General features: G+C 44.5%; 1 protein-coding gene across 1 annotated transcript; it reads right to left on the reverse strand.

The window, feature by feature from the left end:
- Positions 1 to 20,357, reverse strand: LOC127035649 (olfactory receptor 52R1-like). Its single transcript, XM_050925828.1, has 2 exons — positions 20,272 to 20,357; positions 1 to 1,072 (listed from the first exon to the last, which is right to left on the reverse strand). Exon 2 carries the CDS (start codon positions 946 to 948, stop codon positions 1 to 3), a length of 948 nt encoding a protein of 315 aa, XP_050781785.1. The 5' UTR covers positions 949 to 1,072; positions 20,272 to 20,357.
- Between the last annotated feature and the right edge of the window lie 4,008 nt (positions 20,358 to 24,365).

The raw sequence follows: 24,365 nt of genomic DNA on the forward strand, positions 1-24,365 counted from the left end.
TTAAGTCCCTTTATGAGCAAAGAACCGGAGCAGCCTGTCCCGTATCTGTTTGGTCCTCACCCCGTACACGATGGGATTCAGCATGGGGGGCACCAGGAGGTAAACATTGGCCATGAGAACGTGGAAATGCCGGGGTACATTGTGACCAAATCTGTACATGAGGAAGGAGAAGAGACCTGGAATGTAAAAGGCTAATATGATACAGAGGTGGGACCCACAGGTAGTAAAAGTCTTTAGCCGGGCGTCCTTTGTGGGGAGGCTGAAGATGGCCCTGAGGATCTGGATGTAGGAAACAGTGATAAAAAACACATCCAGACCAATCACAGAGAATATCACAAAGAGGCCATAGTAACTACTGTTGAGGGTGTCTGCACAGGCCAACTTCACCACGGCCATCTGCTCGCAGTATGAATGCAGGATGATGTTGGTTCTGCAATATGGCCACCTCCTCGCCAGGAAGGGATGTGGCATTACGAGAATGCCATCCCGCAGCACCACAGCCAGACCAATCTTGTCCACAACAGCGTTTGTCAGAATGATGGAATATCTCAGGGGGTGGCAGATGGCCACATAGCGATCAAAAGCCATGGCCATGAAGATCCCAGACTCCACCACTGAGAAGCAGTGAATGAAGTACATTTGGGTGAGGCAGGCACTGAAATCTATCTCCCTGGAATTGAACCAGAAGATGCTCAGCGTTTTGGGCAGGATGGACGTGGACAGGACCAGATCAGTGACAGTCAGCATGCAGAGGAAATAGTACATAGGGCCATTTAGGCTCGGCTCTGTCTTCACAATGAACAGGATGGTGAAATTCCCAAAGATGGCTATGACGTACATGGTGCAGAAGAGGATGAAGATCCAGATATGAGCTGCTTCCAGGCCAGGAATGCCCAGCAGGATGAAGGTGGAGGGATCGGTGAAGGCAGTTGTGTTGGAAACTGACATGGAGTAGGGGAGAAGGTGTCCAACTCTGAGGCAGAACGGTGTCTCCTTTATGCACTGTATGTTCCCCTGACTTCCTGTACATGCCCAGGGCCTAGGTTGATGGTCAGAATACAAATATCTGGATGGAGAGACAAAGTTAATATGAGACACTACATGCACTACTGGAGGCTGTTCTCATGGGTGAAGCAAATTGGTTGCCCTTCACCATTTCAAAAAATGATATTTTCATTATTCAGAGAAATGAATTATGAACAACTGACCCTACTAATGCCAATTCCATGTTTTATGATGCACTGTGCCTTAATAATTTCTTCACTTCATAGTGTGGAAAACCTTAATAGGCACCATAGACTCATAGACTTTAAGGTCAGAAGGGACCATTATGATCATCTAGTCTGACCTCCTTCACAATGCAGGCCACAGAATCTCACCCACCCACTCCTGTAAAAAACTCTTAACCTATGTCCCAGTTATTGAAGTCCTCAAATTGTGGTTTGAAGACCTCAAGCTGCAGAAAATCCTCCAGCAAGTGACCCGTGCCCCATGCTGCAGAGGAAGGCAAAAAACCTCCAGGGCCTCTGCCAATCTGCCCTGGAGGAAAATTCCTTCCTAACCTCAAATATGGTGATCAGTTAAACCCTGAGCATGTGGGCAAGACTCACCAGCCAGGAAAGAATTCTCTGTAGTAACTCAGATCCCACCCTATCTAACATCCCATCACAGACCACTGGGCATACTTACCTGCTGATAATCAAAGATGAATTGCCAAATTAATTGCCAAAATTAGGCTATCCCATCATACTATCCCCTCCATAAACTTATCAAGCTTAGTCTTAAAACCAGATGTCTTTTGCCCCCACTACTCCCCTTGGAAGGCTGTTCTAGAATTTCTCTCCTCTAATAGTTAGAAACCTTCGTCTAATTTCAAGTCTAAACTTCCTAGTGTCCAGTTTATATCCATTTGTTCTTGTGTCCACATTGGTACTACGCTTAAATAATTCCTCTCCCTCCCTAATATTTATCCCTATGATATATTAATAAAGAGCAATCATATCCCCCCTTAGCCTTCTTTTGGTTAGGCTAAACAAGCCAAGCTCTTTGAGTCTCCTTTCATAAGATAGGTTTTCCATTCCTTGGATTATCCTAGTAGCCCTTCTCTGTACCTGTTCCAGTGTGAATTCATCCTTCTTAAACATGGGAGACCAGAACTGCACACAGTATTCCAGGTGGGGTCTCAGCAGTGCCTTATATAACGATACTAACACCTCCTTATCTTTGCTGGAAATACCTCGCCTGATGTATCCTAAAACCGCATTCACTTTTTTAACAGTCATATATTGGCAGCTCATTGTCATCCTGTGATCAACCAATACTCCGAGGTCCTTCTCCTTCTCTGTTACTTCCAGCTGATGTGTCCCCAATTTAAAACTAAAATTCTTGTTATTAATCTCTAAATGCATGACCTTGCACTTTTCTATATTAAATTTCATCCTATTACTATTACTCCAGTTTATAAGGTCATCCAGATCTTCCTGTATGATATCCCGGTCCTTCTCTGTGTTAGCAATACCTCTCAGCTTTGTATCATCCGCAAACTTTATTAGCACATTCCCACTTTTTGTGCCAAGGTCAGTAATAAAAAGATTAAATAAGATTGGTCCCAAAACTGATCCCTGAGGAACTCCACTAGTAACCTCTCTCCAGCCTGACAGTTCACCCTTCAGTACGACCCATTGTAGTCTCCCCTTTAACCAGGGCCTTATCCACCTTTCAGTTTTCATATTGATCTCCATCTTTTCCAATGTAACTAATAATTTCCCATGTGGAACCGTGTCAAATGCCTTACTGAAATCGAGGTAAATTAGATCTACTTCATTTCCTTTATCTAAAAAATCTGTTACCTTCTCAAAGAAGGAGATCAGGTTGCTTTGGCATGGTCTACCTTTTGTAAAACCATGTTGTATTTTGTCCCAGTTACCTTTGACCTCAATGTCCTTTATTTTCTCCTTCAAATTTTTTTCCAAAACATTACATACTACAGATGTCAAACTAACAGGCCTATAGTTACTTGGATCACATTTTTTCCCTTTCTTAAAAATAGGAACTACGTTAGCAATTCTCCAGTCGTACGGTACAACCCCTGAGTTTACTGATTGATTAAAAATTCTTGCTAATGGGCTTGCAATTTCATGCTAATGGGCTTGCAATTTCAGCATTAACACGTTTCTTTTCTCCAACTAGGAATTGGCCTAAACCTTTTCTAGGATTTCTTTTCTTATAAATTTATTAAATAACCACCTTTTTGTCATCCTTAGCCCTGCCAAGCACAGATTTTACCCTGTGGTCTTTAACGTCAATTTTCATAACTTCCAATTTGTATTGCTTGCTATTTCCCCCCTCTTCTCTCATTTGCAATATATTGCTTTTATTCCCTCCCACCCCCTAGTCCCAGATTTGGACCTTAGCGTCCAAAATATGGGGGTTAGCATGAAAACCTCTAAGCTTAGTTACCAGCTTGGACCTGGTAAAGCTGCCACCACCCAAAAAATTAGAGTGTTTTGGGGCACTCTGGTCCCCCCAAACCTTCCCCGGGGACCCCAAGACCCAAATCCCTTGAGTCTCACAACAAAGGGAAATAAACCTTTTCCCTTCCCCCCTCCAGGTGTTCCTGGACAGATGCACAGAAGCAAGTTCCGTGAATCTAAAAAGAGGGATTCCACCCTCCCCATTTCCAGCCTTGGAAAACAGAAGTACCGAGAGCTAATCTCTCTTCCCCCACTCACCCAGAGGGAATGCAAAGTCAGGCTAGTAAATCTAACACACACAGCTTTCCCCCTGACTTCTTCCTCCCACCAATTCCCTGGTGAGCACAGACTCAATTCCCTGGAGTTCCCCACTAAAGAAAAACTCCAACAGGTCTTAAAAGAAAGCTTTATAAGAAGAAAGAAAAATACTTAAAAATGGTCTCTCTGCTTTTGTACTTACAACTCGGAAACAGAAGATTAGAAATCAAGAGACAGAAATCCTCCCATAGCCGAGAGAGAGACAGGCAGAAGACCAAGAACAAAGGACTCACACACAAACTTCCCTCCACCCAGATCCGAAAAAGTCCCTTTTCCTGATTGGTCCTCTGGTCAGGTGTTTCAGATCACTTCTTTCCAGGTGAAAGAGACGTTAACCCTTAGCTATCTGTTTATGACACACCCCCCAAATTGCAGACAGTAGGGAAGCTCACTGGCGGCGATTTCTTCCTAGAACTTTAAACTAAACAGATTAATACAACATATGCACCTTTACATATACCACTAAGTATATAACTAACAGACTTCTACATTCTAAGAACACTTTTTAACTACTGGATTCTGGGAAACTCTCACGGGAGAGTGCATCAGCTACTTTGTTAGAAGCTCCTGAGATGTGCTGAATTTCAAAATCAAAATCTTGGAGAGCTAAACTCCAACGAAGAAGTTTCTTGTTGTTCCCCTTGGCAGTATGAAGCCACTTTAGTGCAGCATGGTCAGTTTGTAGCTGGAACCGCTGTCCCCAAACATATGGTCGTAGCTTTTCCAGGGCGTACACAATGGCGTAGCATTCCTTTTCGCTGACTGACCAGTGACTTTCCTTCTCAGACAGTTTCTTGCTGAGAAACACGACAGGATGGAAGTTGTGATCTGTTGCTTTCTGCATGAGAACTGCTCCTATCCCACACTCAGATGCATCCGTGGTTACTAGTCCGGGGCCCTGAGCACAGGGTCAGACATGAGCGTTGCCTTAAGTTGGGTAAAGGCCTTTTGACACTCATCAGTCCACTTAACTGCATTTGGCTGGGTCTTTTTGGTCAGGTCGGTCAGTGGGACAGCGATTTGCCTGTAGTGTGGTACAAATCGCCTGTAGTACCCGGTCAAGCCTAAGAAGGATTGGACCTGTTTCTTTGACCTTGGGACAGGCCACTTTTGGATAGCATCCACCTTGGCCTGTAGGGGGTTTATGGTTCCTCGACCCACCTGGTGCCCCAGGTAAGTCACTCTGTTTTGGCCTATTTGACACTTTTTGGCCTTAACAGTTAGTCCGGCCTGCCTGATGCGCTCAAAGAGCTTTTCCAGGTGCAGTAGGTGTTCAGGCCAGGAGTCTGAAAAAATGGCCACATCATCGAGGTAGGCAACTGCATATTCTCCCAGTCCTGCTAGTAGACCATCTACCAGCCTCTGGAAGGTGGCGGGTGCATTTCGAAGGCCGAAAGGAAGGACATTAAATTCATACACCCCCGCATGGGTGACGAATGCGGACCTTTCCTTGGCAAGTTCATCTAGCGGTACTTGCCAGTACCCCTTGGTTAAATCTATTGTAGAGATGAACTGGGCACGTCCCAACTTCTCCAATAGCTCATCGGTGCATGGCATTGGATAGTTGTCCGGACGAGTTACCGCATTTAGCTTACGGTAGTCCACACAAAAGCGTATTTCCCCATCTGGTTTGGGTACCAGAACCACTGGAGATGCCCATGCACTGGTAGATGAGTGGATTATACCCATCTGTAGCATGTTCTGGATCTCCCGTTCTATAGCAACTTGGGCATGAGGAGACACCCAGTAGGGTGGGGTTCTAAAGGGGTGAGCATTACCTGTGTCAATGGAGTGGTATGCCCGTTCAGTCCGTCCTGGGGTGGCTGAGAAAAATGGGGCGAAGCTAGTGCACAGCTCCTTGATTTGTCGCCACTGCAGACGTTCCAGGGTGGTTGAGAGGTTCACCTCTTCCACGCCACCGTCTTTTTTCCCGTCATAGTAGACACCGTCAGGCCACTCAGCATCATCTCCCTGGACTGTAAACTGACAAACCTGTAAGTCTCTGGAATAGAAAGGCTTGAGAGTTAACATGGTACACTCTGGGCTTTAGTGAGGAATTGGGAAATGCTATGAGGTAGTTCACAGTTCCCAGGTGCTCTTGGACTGTGAACGGCCCTTCCCATGATGCTTCCATCTTATGGGCCTGTTGCGCCTTCAAGACCATAACCTGGTCTCCTACCTTGAAGGAACGTTCTCTGGCATGTCTGTCATACCAGGCCTTTTGCTCTTCCTGAGCATCCTTTAGGTTCTCTCTAGCAAGGGCTAAAGAGTGTCGGAGGGTGCTTTGTAGGTTGCTTACAAAGTCCAGAATGTTAGTTCCTGGAGAAGGCGTAAACCCCTCCCATTGCTGCTTCACCAACTGTAATGGCCCCTTAACCTCGTGACCATACACAAGTTCAAACGGTGAAAACCCTAAACTGGGATGTGGTACAGCCCTGTAGGCAAACAGCAACTGCTGCAACATTAGGTCCCAATTATTGGAGTATTCATTGACGAATTTACGTATCATGGCCCCCAAAGTTCCATTAAACCTTTCCACCAGGCCATTGGTTTGATGGTGGTACGGGGTGGCAACCAAGTGGTTCACCCCATGTGTGTCCCACAGTTTTTGCATGGTCCCTTCCAGGAAAATAGATCCTGAATCTGTAAGGATGTCGGAGGGCCAACCTACCCTGGCAAAAATGTCTGTTAGGGCCAGGCACACAGTGTTAGCCTTGGTGTTGCCTAGAGTTACTGCTTCCGGCCATCGGGTAGCAAAGTCCATGAAAGTCAGTACGTACTGCTTTCCTCTGGGCATCTTTTTTGGGAAAGGACCCAGAATATCCACAGCTACTTGCTGAAATGGGACCTCAGTTATGGGGAGTGGCTGGAGAGGGGCCTTGACCTGGTCTTGAGGCTTTGCCACTCTTTGTCACAAGACCGGACATACTTGGCAACATCCTTGCCCATCCCCTCCCAGTGGAAGGACTTCCCCAACCGGTCCTTGGTTCTGTTCACCCCAGCATGGCCACTGGGATGATCATGGGCTAAGCTTAAGAGCTTCCCCCGGTACTTAGTTGGAACCACCAACTGTTTTTGCGGCTGCCATTCTTCCCGGTGTCCACCAGAAAGAATCTCCTTGTATAAAAGTCCTTGGTCTATAACAAACCGGGATCGATTAGAAGAACTGAGAGGCGGTGGCGTACTCCGTGCTGCCGCCCACGCTTTCTGAAGGCTGTCATCTGCTTCCTGCTCAGTCTGGAACTGTTCCCTTGAGGCTGGAGTCACCAGTTCTTTCTCAGACTGTGGACTTGGGTTTGGTCCCTCTGGAAGCGATGTAGGTGATGGGGTTGTTTCCGTTGCTGGTGAACCGCTCTCCGGTGGTGCACCTGAGGGTATTTCAGGCTCTGGCTGAGCCTTTTAGGTTTGGCTGACTGTTGCTTCTGCCAGTTCTGGCTCGCTGGCGCCCACTGGCGTTGAGTTTGAAGATGTGGTTGCAATTGCTGGTGCTGGTTGCTGTTCCAGTTCCGGGCCTGGGACTGGAGGCGCTGTGGCTGTTTCAGAGGTTGGCATGGAATCTGGGTCCACTACCTCTGTCTGGGTCTCTGGTAACACAGACGGGGCATCTGTGGACGGCTCAGGAACAGGAATGGGTCTGGAAGCTTGCCTGGTTTGGCTACGTGTAACCATTCCCACTCGCTTGGCCCACTTCACCTGGTTGGCCAAGTCTTCCTCCAGTAGCATGGGGATAGGATAATTGTCATAGACTGCAAAAGTCCACATTCCTGACCAGCCTTTGTACTGGACAGGCAGTTCAGCTGTAGGCAAGTCTACAGCTTCTGACATGAATTGTCACTTTGGCCTTTGGATTGATGAACTAGGGGTCTACGAAGGATTGGTGGATAGCTGACACTTGTGCCTCCGTGTCTCTCCACGCAGTAACCTTCTTTCCACCCACTCTCAAAGTTTCCCTTCGCTCCAAGGGTATTTGAGAGGCATCTGGGCCTGGGGATCTTTGGTGTGATGGTGGTGTAATGAACTGCACTCGGATGGCGTTCTTTGGACAGTTGGCCTTGATATGTCCCAGTTCATTACACTTAAAGCATCTTCCATCTGATGGGTCACTGGGTCGAGGTGAGTTACTGGAGACTGGTGAGGTGGAAGAATAGTGTGTCTGTGGCTTTACTTGGATTGTAGGTGGGGTTTTTGGCTGCCCTCGGTTGTAGGGTTTATGGTCGGTGTGCCCTCTGGGGTATTCGTTCCCCTTGACAGTAGCTTTCTTGCTTTCTGCCACTTCCATCCATCTGGCTCCAATCTCCCCCGCCTCAGCGAGATTTTTGGGTTTTCCATCTTGTATGTACTGTGTTATGTCCTCAGGAACACCATCCAAGAACTGCTCCATTTGTATGAGGAGGTGCAGTTCTTCCAAGGTTTTAACATTGTGTCCTGATATCCAGGCCTCATAATTTTTCCCAACGTAGTAGGCGTGTTTGGGAAATGATACATCTGGTTTCCATTTTTGGGTTCTGAAACGCCGACGGCATGATCCGGGGTTATCCCCATTCTGTATCTGGCCTTGGTTTGAAAAAGTTTATAGTCGTTCATGTTCTCCTTAGGCATTTCAGCTGCCACCTCTGCTAAAGGTCCACTAAGCTGTGGCCTCAATTCTACCATGTACTGGTCTTCAGAGATGCGGTACCCAAGACAGGCTCTTTCAAAATTTTCCAAGAAGGCCTCGGTGTCATCACCTGCCTTGTAGGTGGGAAATATCCTGTGATGTGGAACCATAATTGGCGAAGGGTTGTAAGGATTGGCTGGCGCATGCAGCCCAGCTTGCGCTAAGTCCAGTTCACGTTTTCTCTGATTTTCCTTCTCTTCACTTTCTTTTTGTTGATTTTCCATTTCTCGGCAGTGGGCCATGTCTTCATCTTCTTGTTTCCTTCTGTGGGCCACCTCTTCTTCTTCTTGTTTCCTTCTGTGGGCCACCTCTTCTTCTTCTAGTTTTCTTTTGTGGGCTGCCTCTTCGGCTGCTTGTTCTCTTTTGTAGGCTGCTAGTTTGATGCTTTCTTCTTTTTCTTTCAGCTCCACCTCTTTTTGTCTTTTTTCCAGTTGTCGCCTGTGTTCAGCTTCTTTGATTTGTTCTTCGGCCTCCCCTTTTTCCTTGGAAGTCATGGTTCCTGTTTTCTTGTCTTGGGGTGCCCTCTGGTGTTTATTATCTGAACTGCAGGCTCTGTTGTCTCCTGGGGTCTGCCTAGCAACAGTGCCTTTTTCCATTTCTTCCTCTAGCTAATCTTTTCAATGTAAAGTAAACCAGAAAAACCACTTTATTTGCATGTGTATAGTGCTGGTATTTGCCTCCTAATGGGAGTGCTACTGTCTGACAAAAGACCTGTTTGTCACAGCTTAATGGTTCCTTGCTTAATATGCAAGCCACAACTGCCAGAGAGAGCAGAGAAAAAAAAATTATCTCTGGTCCTTTTTAAAACCAAACCGTTCCTCTCTGCTTAAAAGCCCCTAGCAGAGAAAAGAAAAATATAATATTCCTGCTGGCTTCTGGATTCCATCTTTCCCACAACGCTGCCACTCATGTCATAAACCTAATCCCAGATTTGGACCTTAGCGTCCAAAATATGGGGGTTAGCATGAAAACCTCCAAGCTTAGTTACCAGCTTGGACCTGGTAAAACTGTCACCACCCAAAAAATTAGAGTGTTTTGGGGCACTCTGGTCCCCCCAAACCGAGAGCTAATCTCTCTTCCCACCTCACACAGAGGGAATGCAAAGTCAGGCTAGTAAATCTAACACACACAGCTTTCCCCCTGACTTCTTCCTCCCACCAATTCCCTGGTGAGCACAGACTCAATTCCCTGGAGTTCCTCACTAAAGAAAAACTCCAACAGGTCTTAAAAAGAAAGCTTTATAAGAAGAAAGAAAAATACTTAAAAATGGTCTCTCTGTATTAAGGTGACAAATACAGGGTCAATTACTTAAAAGAAATATGAATGAACAGCCTTGTTCAAAAAGAATACAATTCAAAGCACTCCAGCAACTACACACATGTAAAATACAAAAAAACATATAAATCACTATCTGATCTTTTGTACTTACAACTCGGAAACAGAAGATTAGAAATCAAGAGACAGAAATCCTCCCATAGCCGAGAGAGAGACAGGCAGAAGACCAAGAACAAAGGACTCACACACAAACTTCCCTCTACCCAGATCCGAAAAAGTCCCGTTTCCTGATTGGTCCTCTGGTCAGGTGTTTCAGATCACTTCTTTCCAGGTGAAAGAGACGTTAACACTTAGCTATCTGTTTATGACACCCCTCTTCTCTCATTTGCAATATATTGCTTTTATTCCCCACCACCCCCATGGCTACCTTCACTTTGCCACTGAACCATGTTTTTAGCCAAAGTTGTCCACTTGCTTGGCTGTAAAATAGTGGCTTTTTAGCTACCTAATAAATTCTTCTTAAACAACTCCAAATTTTCATTCCCATTTTTCTGTTGAAATTTTTTCTCTCAATCAGTTTTGCTGATAATTTGCCTCAGCATTATGGAATTAGCCCTTTTGAAGCGCTAAGTGTCCGTAGATATTACTGGTTGGGAGCTGTTCTCTGTTCATTTGAATGTAATCTGTTATATTCTTCATTTTGTTTTCCTCTATCATATATTTGTCTCTTCTCTAAACTAAACAGTCTCCAGAAAGTTGTGGATCTCACTAGACATCTAGATGGACTTATGTGTAGTGCTGTGGAGGTGATCGTGGTACATGTAGGTACCAACAACATGGGAAAGGAAAGGAGAGAGGTCCTGATGCCAAATTCAGTCTGTTATGTAAGAGATTGAAATCCAAGACCTCCATGGTAGCATTCTCTGAAAAGCTTCCAGTTCCATGCATGGGGCTCATTAGACAGGCAGAATTTCAGGATCTCCATGTGTGAATGAAATGATGGTGTAGGGAGGAGGGGTTTAGATTTATTAGGAAGTGAGGAAACTTTTGGGAAAGGGGGATCCTGTACAGGAAGGATGGGCTCCACTTAAACCGAAATGGAACCAAAATTGCTGGCGCTTAAAATTAAAAAGATCTTAGAGAACATAAGAAAATAAGAATATAAGAACATCCATATTGGGTCAGATCAAGGGTCCATCTAGCCCACTATGCTATCTTCTGATAGTGACAATATGAGGTGACCCAGAGGGAATGAACAGAACAGGTAATCAGCATGTGATCCATCCCCTGTCACTCATTCCCAGCTTCTGGCAAACAGAGGCTAGAGACACCATCCTGCCCGTCCTGGCTAATAGCCATTGATGGACCTATCCTCCTTGAACTTTTGTAGTTCTTTTCTGAACTCTGTTATAGTCTTGGTCTTCTCAACATCCTCTGGCAAAGAGTTCCACAGACTGACTGACTGTTGTGTGAAAAAATACTTCCTCTTGTTTGTTTTAAACCCACTGCCTATTAATTTCATTTGGTGACCCATAGTTCTTGTGATATGAGAAGGAATAAATAACACTTCTCTCTTTACTTTCTCCAGATGATTTATGATTTTATAGACCTCAATCGTATCCCTCCTTAGTCATCTTTTTTTAATGCTGAAAAGTCCCAGCCTTATTAATCTTTCCTCATATGGAAGCTGTTCCATACCCCTAATCATTTTGTTGCCCTTTTCTGAATCTTTTCCAATTCCAGTATATCTTTTTTTAGCTGGTGCGGCCATATCTGCATGCAGTATTCAAGATGTGGGCGTACTATTGATTTATATAGAGGGAATATGATATTTTCTGCCTCATTATCTATCCCTATTTTAAGTATCAGAGGGGTAGCCGTGTTAGTCTGGATCTGTAAAAGCAGCAAAGAATCCTGTGGCACCTTATAGACTAACAGACATTTTGGAGCATGAGCTTTCGTGGGTGAATACCCACTTCGTTAGATGCATGTAGTGGAAATTTCCAGGGGCAGGTATATATAAGCAAGCAAGCTAGAGATAACGAGGTTAGTTCAATCAGGGAGGATAAGGCCCTGTTCTAGCAGTTGAGGTGTGAAAACCAGGGGAGGAGAAACTGGTTTTGTAGTTGGCAAGCCATTCACAGTCTCTGTTTAATCCTGAGCTGATGGTGTCAAATTTGCAGATGAACTGAAGCTCAGCAGTTTCTCTTTGAAGTCTGGTCCTGAAGTTTTTTTGCTGCAGGATGGCCACCTTAAGGTCTGCTATCGTGTGGCCAGGGAGGTTGAAGTTTCCTCCTACAGGTTTTTGTATATTACCATTCCTAATATCTGATTTGTGTCCATTGATCCTTTTCCGTAGAGACTGTCGAGCTTGGCCGATGTACACAGCAGAGGGGCATTGCTGGCACATGATGGCGTATATTACATTGGTGGACGTGCAGGTGAATGAACTGGTGATGGTGTGGCTGATCTGGTTAGGTCCTGTGATGGTGTCGCTGGTGTAGATATGTGGGCAGAGTTGGCATCGAGGTTTGTTGCATGGACTGGTTCCTGAGCTAGAGTTACTATGGTGCGGTGTGCAGTTACTGGTGAGAATATGTTTCAGGTTGGCAGGTTGTCTGTGAGCGAGGACTGGCCTGCCACTCAAGGCCTGTGAAAGTGAGAGATCATTGTCTAGGATGGGTTGTAGATCCCTGATAATGCATTGTAGGGGTTTTAGCTGTGGACTGTATGTCCTGTTCGTTTCTTTCTTGGGTTTGTCTTGCAGTAGGAGGCTTCTGGGTACACATCTGGATCTGTTGATCTGTTTCCTTATTTCCTCTTGTGGGTATTGTATTTTTGAGAATGCTTGGTGGAGATTTTGTAGGTGTTGGTCTCTGTCTGAGGGGTTAGAGCAGATGCGGTTGTACCTCAGTGCTTGGCTCTAGACAATGGATCGTGTGATGTGCCCGGGATGGAAGCTGGAGGCATGAAGGTAGGCATAGCCATCAGTAGGTTTTCAGTATAGGATGGTATTAATGTGACAATCACATTAACACCACCATATACTTTGCACCGTGGTGTCAAGAAAGTGGACCTCCCATGTATATTGGTCCAGGCTGAGGTTGATGGTGGGGTGAAAGCTGTTGAAATCGTGATGGAATTTTTCCAGAGTCTCCTTCCCATGGGTCCAGATGATGAAGATGTCATCAATGTAGCATAGGTAGAGAAGGGGCGTGAGTGGACAAGAGCTGAGGAACCGTTGTTCCAGGTCAACCATCAAAATATTGGCATATTGTGGGGCCATGAGGGTGCCCATAGCGGTGCCACTGATCTGGAGATATATATTGCTATCAAAATTGAAATAGTTGTGTGAGGATAAAGGCACAGAGCTCAGCAGCCAGTTGTGCTTTGGCATCATCAGGGATACTGTTCCTGACAGCTTGTATTCCATCTGTGTGTGGGATGTTTGTGTAGAGAGCCTCTACATCCATGGTGGCTAGGATAGTTTTTTCTGAAAGGTCACCCATGCATTGTAGTTTCCTCAGGAAATCAGTGGTGTCACAGAGATAGCTGGGAGTGCTGGTGGCATAGGGTCTGAGTAGAGAGTCCACATATCCGGACAGTCCTTCAGTGAGACTGCCAATGCCCGAGATGATGGAGCGTCCAGGATTTCCAGGTTTGTGGATCTTGGGTAGTAGATAGAATAACCCTGGTCGGGGCTCTAAGGGTATGTTGATTTGTTCCGGTGTTAGTGTAGGGAGTGTCCTGAGTAGATGGTGCAGTTTCTTAGTGGATTCCTCAGTGGGATCTGAGGGAAATGGCCTGTAGAATCTGATATTGAGGAGTTGTCTGGCGGCCTCCTTTTGGTAGTCAGACCTGTTCATGATGACAACAGCACCTCCTTTATCAACCTCTTTGATGATAATGTCAGGGTGGTTTCTGAGGCTGTGGATGGCATTGCGTTCTGCACGACTTAGGTTATGAGGCAAGTGATATTGTTTTTCCACAATTTCTGCCTGTGCACGTCGGCGGAAGCATTCAATATGTAGGTCCAGACTGTCATTTCGACCCTCAGGAGGAGTCCATGTGGAGTTCTTCTTCTTATGCTGTTGGTAGGAGGGTACCTGTGTATCAGTGCGCTGTTCAGTGTTGTCCTGAAAGTATTCTTTGAGTCGGAGATGGCGAAAGTAGGCTTCCAGATAGCCACAGAACTGTATCATGTTGGTGGGGGTGGCAGGGCAGAAAGAGAGTCCCCGAGATAGGACAGACTTTTCTTCTGGGCTGAGTGTGTAGTTGGATAGATTGACGATATTGCTGGGTGGGTTAGGGGTACCACGGTTGTGGCCCCATGTGGCAGGTAGGAGTTTAGACAGCTTACAGTCCTTTTTCCTTTGTAGAGAGGTGAAGTGAGTAATGTAGATCTCCTGTCTTATTTTAGTGAAGTCCGTTTGTATGGAAGTTTGGTTATTAATGAGAGTCTCCAGGTTAGAGAGCTCTTTTTTGATGTTTTCCTGTTTGCTGTATAGGTTGCTGATCAGGTGGTTCCTCAGTTTCTTTAATGATGCCCAACATTCTGCTCAGTTTTTTCACTGCTGCTGCACATTGAGTGGATGTTTTCAGAGAACTATCGACAATGAATCCAAGTTCTCTTTCTTGAGTGTTAACTGCCAATTTAGAGCAGTTTTAAAAATAAGGGCTGGGGGAAAGCCGACAGGTGCGCAGGAACACCTGGTTCTGACAGAGACATCTCTTAGGGGAGGATCTATTAATGGAGATTCTTTATGTCATAGTAGGTAGGAGAGGATGGAAAATGATAAAATACAGATGGGATCTGATGAGAAACAGTCAAATGAAAAACAGGACCATTGAATTACTTCATGTAATGGCAAACAGTTAAAAAGTGATACTTTTATAAAGTGCTTATGTATCAATTTTAGAAGTCTAAATAATAAGATGAGTAAACTACAGCATCTTGTATTAAATGAGGATATTGCTATAAAAGGCGTCACAGAAATCTGGTGGAATGAGGATAGTAAATGGGACACAATAATACCAGGGCACAAAATCTATCAGAAGGATAGAACAGGTCATGCTGGTGGGGGAGTGGTGCTAGATGTGAAAGAAAGCGTAGAAGCAAATGAAGTAAAAACCTTCCATGAACCAAACTGTACTATACAATCTCTAGGGATAGGTGTCAGAGTGGCAGCCGTGTTAGTCTGTGTCAGCAAAAACAATGAGGAGTCCATGTGGCACCTTATAGATTAACAGATTTATTTGGGCATAAGCTTTCATGGGCTAAAACCCACTTCATCAGATGCATGGAGTGGAAAATACAGTAGGAAGATATATATAGCATATTTTCATGTACTGCTATATATATCTTCCCGCCGTATTTTCCACTCCATGCATCTGATGAAGTGGGTTTTATCCAAGGAACGCTTATGCCAAAATTAATTTGTTAATCTATAAGGTGCAACAAGTACTGCTCGTTGTATTTTTCTCTAGGGATAGTAATTCCATACTTTAATAATAAGAATATATAAATAAGGACATGGTACCGACCATCTGACCAGGATGGTGATAGTGACTGTGAAATGCTCAGGGAGATTAGAGAGGCTATAAGATAAAAAATTCAATAATAATGGGGTATTTCTTGAACCATAAATGACTGCTTCTTGGAGCATGTAGTCCTGGAACCCACAGGAGGATGCAATTCTTTATTTAGTCCTAAGTGGAGCACAGGATGTGACACATGAGGTGAATATAGCTGGACCACTTTGTAATAATGACAATAATATTATTAAATTTAACATCCCTGTGGCAGGGAAAACACCATAGCAGCTGAATACTGTAGCATTTAATTTCAGAAAGGAGTACTACAAAAAAATGAGCAAGTTAGTTCCACAGAAATAAAAAGTACAGTGCCAAAACTGAAATCCCTGCCAGCAACATGGAATTTTTTTATAGAAACAATGAGAGGTTCAGTTTAAATGTATACCCCAAATTAGAAATCATAGTAAGAGAACCAAAAAATATGCCACTTTGGCTAAAAACAATGTAAAAGAAGCAGTGAGAGACAAAAAGGCATCCTTTACAAAGTGAAAGTTTAATCCTAGTGAAGAAAATAGAAAGGAGCATGAATCCTGAAAATGAAATGTAAAAATATAATTAGGAAGGCCAAAAAAGAATTTGAAGACCAACTAGCCAAGGACTCAAAAAGTAATAGCAATGATATCTTTACATACATCAGAAACAAGAAGCCTGTTAAATAAACAGTGGACGATTGAGATGGTAAACGAGCATTCAAGGACAATAAGGTCATTGTGGAGAAACTAAATTAATTTTTATTTCAATCTTTATGGTTGAGGATATGAGGGAGATTCTCAAACCTGAGCCATTCTTTTTACGTTACAAATCTAAGGAACTGTCACAGACTGAGGTGTCATTAGAAGAGGTTTGGGAACAAATTGATACATTAAACAGTAATAAATCACCAGTACCAGAGGGTATTCATCCAAGAATTCTGAAGGAACTCAAATGTGAAATTGCAGAACTACTAAGTGTAGTCTGTAGATCAGCTTCTGTATCAAATGACTGGTCTCTAACTAATGTGACGCTAATTTTTACAAAGGGCTCCAGAAGTGACCATGGCAATTACAGGTCGGTAAGCCTGACTTCAGTACCAGGAAAACTGTTTGAAACTTTAGTAAAGAAGAAAATTTTCAGACATAGATCAACATCATTTGTTGGGGAAGAGTCAACACGATTTTTGTAAAGGGAAATCATGCTTCGTCAACAAACATGGAGACAAGGAGAATCCAGTGGATATAGTGTACTTAGATTTTCAGAAAGACGTTGTCACCTCATATTGAAAAAAGATATATTGGAATTGGAAAAGGTTCAGAAAAGGGCACCAAAAGTGATTAGGGTTATGAAAAGGCTACCATGTGAGGAGAGATTAATAAGAGTGGGATTTTTCAGCTTAGAAAACAGACAACTAAAGGTGAGATATGATTGAGGTCTATAAAATCATGACTGCTATGGAGAAAGTAAATCAGGAAGTGTTATTTACTCCTTCTGATAACACAAGAACAAGGGGTAACCAAATTAAAGTAATAGGCAACAGGTTTAAAACAAATAAAAGGAAGATTTTTTTTTCACACAATGAACAGTCAGCCTTGGGACCTTCTTACCAGAAGATGCTGTGAAGGAGAAGACTATAACAGGGTTCAAAAAAGAAGTAGATAAGCTGATGGAGGATAGGTCCATCAATGGCCATGAGCCTAGATGGGCAGGGATGGTGTCCCTATCCTCTGTTTGCAGATGCTGGGGATGGGCCACAGGGGATGGATCACTTGATGATTCCCTGTTCTGCTCATTCCTTCTGGGACACCTGGCATTGGCCACTGTGGAAAGACAGGAGACTGGGGTACATGGACCTTTGGTATGACACCGTATGGCAGTTCTTATGTTCTTATCTTCTGGATAGATCAGTTCTAGACCAGTTGCTATTCAATATTTTCATCATTTATTTGGAAACTAATAGAAAATTATTGCAGATAAAATTAGCAGAAAACCCAAAGGTTGGCAGAATGGTTAAAATTATTAGGCCAGGACAGGCATATGCTTGATCTGGAGCATATGGTGAGCTGGTTCCATGCAAACAAAATGTTTTAATACTGTTAAATGCAAAGTGATCATCTCAGAACAGGGAATGCAGGCCCACTCCACAGACTAGGGCACTGTATTATGGAATGCAGGGACCCGGAAAAGGATTTTGTGGTAATAGTGGAAAACCAACACATTGTGAGCTTCCAGTGTGATGCTCTGGCCAAAATGGCTGATGTGTTCCATAGATTCATAAACAGAGGAGTGGGGAGTTGGAGCAGGGGGAGAATTTTACTTTTGAACATGGCATTGGAGAAATCAATTGCATCCAGTCCTGGGCCCACATTTAAAAAAGGAGGTTGAAAAATTGGAGATGCTGCAGAAAAGAACCACAAAAATGATTCGAGACTGGAGAAAATGTCAGACAGAGAGAGAGACTTAAAGAGCTTCATCTATTTATCTTATCAAAAAGATGATCAAGCGGAGACTTTCATAGGAAGAAAACTGTGGGTAATACCAGGCTATTTAATCTAGCGGAGAAAGGCAGAGCAAGGCCCAATGGCTGGAAGCTGAAGCCAGACAAATTTCAGTTGGAAATAAGAGCCAAATGCTTAGGACTGAGGGTGATTAACTGTTGGAACAAACAATTAAGGGAAGTGGTGGATTCTCCAATTCTGCACTTCTCCAGATCTAGACCGGATGCTTCTCTGGAAGATAGCCTTGAGGGCTTGTCAATACTAAAAATGCCGCAGTGGCACCACCTTAGCGCTGAAGTGTAGACGCTACTTTGACTGACGGCAGTGGTTCCTCTGTCAGCATACTTAATCCACCTCCCCAAGAGGTGATAGCGAGGTCGATGGAAGAATTCTTCTGTCAGCCTCATGCTATCTACACTGGGATAAGGTTGGTATAACTACATTCTCTCAGAGGTGTGGATGGTTTTTCTATTGCAAAAAAAGCAAATGCAATTTTGGGTTGCATTAACACAGGCATAGCATACAGGTCATGAGAGGTGATAGTACTGCTCCGTTTGATGCTGGTTAGGACTCAGCTAGAATACTGTTTGGGTCACCAATGTAAAGGAAGGAGGCAGAGGAACTGGAAAGCATTCAGAGGTGAGAGACAACTGTGATCCAAGGGTGGAATACAAGCCATACGAGCTAAGGCTGAAGGAACAGACCATGTTTACTTTGGAAAAGAGCAGACTGAGGGGTGACATGACATTGGTATTTAGATAATGGAAAGGCTGCCATAAAAAAAAACCCATGAAGAAAAGTTGTTCCCCCTTGCCAAGGAGGGCAGGACAGGAGGCAATGGGTTCAAACTTCAGCATAGCAGATTTAGATGAAATTTCAGGAAAAGCTTCCTAACTGTAAGAACAGGAAGACAATGGAAGAGACACTCTGGGAGGCTGTGGAAGCTGCTCTGCTGGAGGTTTTCCAAAGGAGATGGTATCATCCTCTGCATGGGAAAGTTTAGACACAACAAATCCTGCTTCTTGGGAGGGGGTTAGACTAGATAACCCTTGTGGTCCTTGACCCTTTGAGTCTATGATTCTATGATGTAAAATCTTAGTGTAGACCGGGTCTTAGTAAAACACAAGTTATGGAGCTCAATACAGGGGTAACTGGATGAAATGTAATGGCCTGTGTTATCCAGGAAGTCAGATTGGAAGATCTAATTGTCCCCAGGAGCTGGACCAGGGTTTTTGGCGCCCTAGGCGCAGGGCCGGCTCTCTGGTCCAGCGGCTCCGGTGGACCTCCCGCAGGCGTTCCTGCGGAGGGTCCGCTGGTCCCGCGGCTCCGGTGGACCTGTCGCAGGTGTGCCTCTGGATGATCCACCGGAGCCGCGGGACCAGCGGACCATCCACAGGCACACCTGTAGAAGGTCCACCAGACAAGTCTGCCACCCTCTCAAATTCTGACACCCTCGGCGACCGCCTAGGTCACCTAAATGGATGCGCCGGCCCTGATTGTCCCTTCTGGCCTTAAAGCTTATGAATTTATCTTTAAGGCAAGAAGATCAGGCATTTAAATTTACTTCATCTCAGAACACATGAACCAGGGAACATTCAATTACATTGAAAGTCTGAACATATAACACTGAGAAAATAAAATTGTTTACATTATTTGCCAGTGGGACTCCTTGCCACATACATTGTTGAAGCAAAGAGCTTAGATGAATATTATTCACAAATGGATTGAGACTATCTGAAACATTAAATTAGGAGACCTCATTTTCAGTTTATATGTTTGCCAAACTTTGAGTGTTTGGACTGAAATTTCTCATACTGGGTGTCTGCTTCCAGCTCAATTGTTTTTTTAAAGTATAAAAAGTTCAGCCAACTTCTCAAATGAAGCTAGGAGAAAATATGTCTTACCCATGTTGAAAAATTCTTAGAGGAGTGGGGAGCCCAAGCACCTCCATGCTTTCCAACAGATAAAAGTCAGGGAACAGCCATCCCCCCTGCACCCCCTTACCAGCTAGAGCCCTGAAATGCAAGAGGAGGAGGTGACGGTCTTTGTGCATTAACACACAGCTGGCTCCTGAGCTCTTTACTCAGTTACTCTCCAAAGGGAGTTTTGCCTAAGTGAAATCTGAGCAAATTACAGGCCATAGCCTCAGAATTTAGCCTTCTATTACCCATCTACTGATACCTTTCGTCCTGAAGGATCCACTGTGCCACTGAAATGCAGTCATCTTGGGATTTGTGGCCATTAGCCTATGAGGGCGGGCGGGGGGGCACAGCAAAGAGTGACATTTTTGCCTATGCTACTGAAGCAAACATCACCTGTGGCAAAGGCCCTTGCACATTTAATGGCTGTGCAAAGAGGAAAGGACCTCAGACTTATTCTCTATCCCACCACACCCAAGTTGCATTGGTTTTGTCCAGCAGATGATCTCCTCAGCGGGAGATGGGTACCTGTGAATCCTGAGAAGGAAGTGTCGTCCCTTGGAATCCCCCTCAGGAAGCCGTGTCCCACACCTCTCTCACCCCAGCAAATGCAGCAGCATCCCACCCTGAGAGCCGACACAGGTGTGTGCTCCAGTTATAATAAAGCTCTGTGAAACCCCAGGGTGGTTCACTCAGCCTCTAGAGAAGTGGCATCTGGATGTAAACAGGCTGGAGACTAGAGACACTTTAGCTAATGTATCTTTCCATGTCTGCGCTTCTGCATTTTTTATCCAGTATTAGGAGTAAACAGTAATTAATGGACCTTCCCAAAGGGAGATGAGAACTCTTGGCCTCTCTGCTGAGTCAGAGAGGAATTGGCTGCTCTGTGTATTTGTGTACATTAAAAAATATATATATTTGATTACTAAGAAAACTAAGGTTAATACCTAAGTCTCCATAGGGTCTGATACTCTGTAAATGCCCAGGATGGGTCTACAGTGTGCCCTTGTTGCCAAGAAGGCTAAAGGCATTTTGGGGTGTATGAGTAGGGGCATTGCCAGCAGATTGAGGGATGTGATCATTCCCCTCTATTTGACACTGGTGAGGCCTCATCTGGAGCACTGTGTCCAATTTTGGGTCCCACACTACAAGAAGGATGTGGAAAAATTGGAAAAAGTCCAGTGGAGGGCAACAGAAAAGATAAGGGGCTGGGGCACATGACATGAGGAGAGGCTGAGGGAACTGGGATTGTTAGTCTGCAGAAGAGAAGAGTGAGGGGGGATTTGATAGCTGCTTTCAACTACCTGAAAGGGGGTTCCAAAGAGGATGAATCTAGACTGTTCTCAGTGGTGACAGATGACAGAACAAAGAGCAATGGTCTCAAGTTGCAGTGGCGGAGGTCTAGGTTGGATATTAGGAAACACTATTTCACTAGGAGGGTGGTGAAGCACTGGAATGAGTTCCCTAGGGAGGTCGTGGAATCTCCTTCCTTAGAGGTTTTTAAGGCCCGGCTTGACAGAGCCCTGGCTGGGATGATTTAGTTGGAACTGGTCCTGCTTTGAGCAGGGGGTTGGACTAGAACCTCCTGAGGTCCCTTCTCACCCTGATATTCTATGATTCTGTGGCTGGATAGATAGCAGACAGGGAGATCTGGAGAAAGATGCCCAAGTGGAGGCACAAGCAGTTGTTGCAGGCACACAGGTCTGTCGCTTAGGGATCAGAGAGCAGTAAATCTCATCAGTAACTATGACCATATTGTGCAGAACCTTTCATTGAAGTATGGTCAAAACACCTAGTAAAGGAAAGTCACTATGAACATATCCCCATCATACAGATAGGTAAACTGAGACCGGGGAGAGGGCAGGATGACAGATAGAACCCAGGAGTCCTGACTTTCCTGCCATAATCAGTCTTTCTGTCACACCAAGAGGGAAATGGATTCCCATTCTGGCAGAGACTGTTTGTTGGGGGGGAGTGCAGAGGAAAGGCTGAAAAAGGGAGCCTTCGCCGTCCTCTCAAGGTGATTCTGAGGTTTTCAGAACTAGCTGGAATATGTGAGCTCCCGGCTCCTGTGAGGTGTGAACTCGAGGACTCTACTTCCGCTCCCACTCAGAAACATGCCAACACATCACAGTCACTGGGGTCACTTTGGGGGAACAGATTGAGTAAAAGCAACACCAACAGAATGTTCCTGTGGATAGGTGGCAGCCAGGGGCCTGTCCTGGGGACAGAGGTCTTGTCCTCCTCCCAGAGCTGCAGTGGTAGAACACTGCCATGTAGGCAGGATAGAGACTGGATTAGCATTTTCATTGGTTTGTTCTTCCCCTTTCAGTTCAATTCCTCCCAGTCCCTCCCAGGTGAAATTGAAATCTAATGTTCCAAGATGAGTCAGACTTTCCAGCACTGCCCCGGCTGGAAGGCGCTTGGATTCCCAAAGCTGAACTCTCTGCCTGCTTATCTGGCGAATTGGGGGTATTTCTCCAGTGCAAAGCATATGGGTTTTTAAGAATTGAGGTAAGACAGAACAAATTCTCCTGGCCAGGGCAAAATGAGTGGAGTATTCATCCATTTTCCTGTGCTGAGTCAGAAATGAAATGACTGTTCTGTGTATTTGTGATATTTAAAAATTATAGTTGATTAGTAAGAAAACTAGGGATAATGCCTAGCTCTCCATAGGGTCTGATACCCTCTAAATGCCCAGGGTGGATGGGTAGATAGTAGACAGAGATATCTAGAGAAAGATGCCTGTGTGGAGACACAAACACATTCATCAGACACATGGGGCTGTCACTAGGAAATCAGTGATCAGTCATTCTCATCAGCAACTATTGTCATACTGCGTAGCACCTTCCATTGAAGGATCTTCAAAAGACCTAGCAAAGAAAGTCTCTATGAACATATCCCCATTGTACAGGTAAATAAACTGAGGCACAGGGAGATGTGACTTGGCCAAGATCATTCAGAGAATGACAGATAGAATCCAGGAGTCCTGACTTCCCTATCATTGCCATGGCTTCTCCATCGGTAACTGAGTGCATGATAAAAGGAAAGTAGACTCATAGTTTAGTAGGGCCTATTCCTTGGGTTGGAGTGATGGATTTCTCAAGGGTTCAACCTCAACCTCGGGTAATGCAGACCCTTCTGGCATTCCAATCTGGGCCCCTCTCATACTGTGAGGCTTTGACAAGCTTCAATCTTCTCCACAACTTGCACTTACACAGCCAGACACAGCCAGGGATGCACCCAGCTGCAGTTACATGAATGCTTTCAATAGCCACTCATGAACCAACAATAGAGAAACTCCAGCCAGTTCCACTCAGCTCCCCAGCCTAGGACCCCAAAGCTATACTGTCTTGCCCTGGTAAAACGCCTGACCAATGTAATTTTTTCATCCAGTCCACCCCTCTCTCAATGGGGAGCGGATAATATGCCAGCCCCTGGGGAGCATAATTCCCTTTTGCTGAGCATAATTCCCTTTTGCATTTAAAACAACACAATGTATTAGGTGTTTGTGTTTAGTCTTTCGATTCAACAATGATGTTCTCATGCTATCTCTTCCTGTCTATTCTGGAGTGACTCTAAAGTCAAAAGCACGACACGCATACTTGTGAGCAGATCGAGCAGGCAATTCATTGATGAGCATCTTGATAGCTATAGCAGTAATATAATACTTTTCCCTGGCAACAAACAATTGATTGTGTCTTTCCTCGTCAAAGACTTGAAAAGCTCTTAGTGTTGTGTGTTGCCATGCTTATATATTGCCAATAATAAAACAGATTTATTAACTACAGAAAGATAGATTTTAAGTGATTAAAAGTTATAATGTACAGATCAAAGTTGGTTACCTAAAAATAAACAAAATCACAGTCTAACTTCTATACACTAGATAGGATTTGAGCCAAGCAGTGTGTGACCCTGATGGTACAAATAGCCCACCAGTCTTCTATATACAGGACACAAGCCCGTTCAGCCTGGAATCACATCCACAGTTCAGTCCTTGTGTGAAGGTTCCTTCCCCACTCTGAACTTTAGGGTATAGATGTGGGAGACCTGCATGAGAAGCTCTAAGCTCAATTAACAGCTTAGATCTGGTCTGGCTGCCACCACCCCCAAGCACTCCCTTCCCTGGGTAGCCTTGAGAGACTTCACCAATTTCCTGGTGAACACAGATCCAAACCCCTTGGATCTTAAAACAAGGAGAAATTAACCATCCCCTTTCCTTTCTCCCACCAACTCCTGGTGGATCCAGATCCAACCCCCTTGGATCTAAAAACAAGAAAAAATCAATCCGGTTATTTTAAAAAAAGGCTTTTAATTAAAGAAAAGAAAGGTAGAAGAAAACCCTCTGGGAGAGATTAGCATACTAGCTACTCTCACAGACATCAGATTCCAAACACAGAGGATGTTTCCCTGGGCAAAAACTTAATTACACCAATGAAAATACACAAATACCTAATTTGATTCTTCCTCTAATTGCACAAAGAAATAAACATAAACTTATTTATTCCTTTCTAAAACTTACTACTCTGATAAGAGGCTGGTTCCTTGATCTTTTTCACTCCAGCTGAAAACTGAAACTGACTAAACAAAGGAAACTTCCCTCTTTCCTTTTGAAACATCTTGTTCCCCCGTTGGTTCCTCTGGTCAAGTGTCAGCT

The sequence above is a fragment of the Gopherus flavomarginatus genome, chromosome 1 (assembly GCF_025201925.1).
Source record: "Gopherus flavomarginatus isolate rGopFla2 chromosome 1, rGopFla2.mat.asm, whole genome shotgun sequence".
Lineage (NCBI taxonomy): Eukaryota > Metazoa > Chordata > Testudines > Testudinidae > Gopherus > Gopherus flavomarginatus.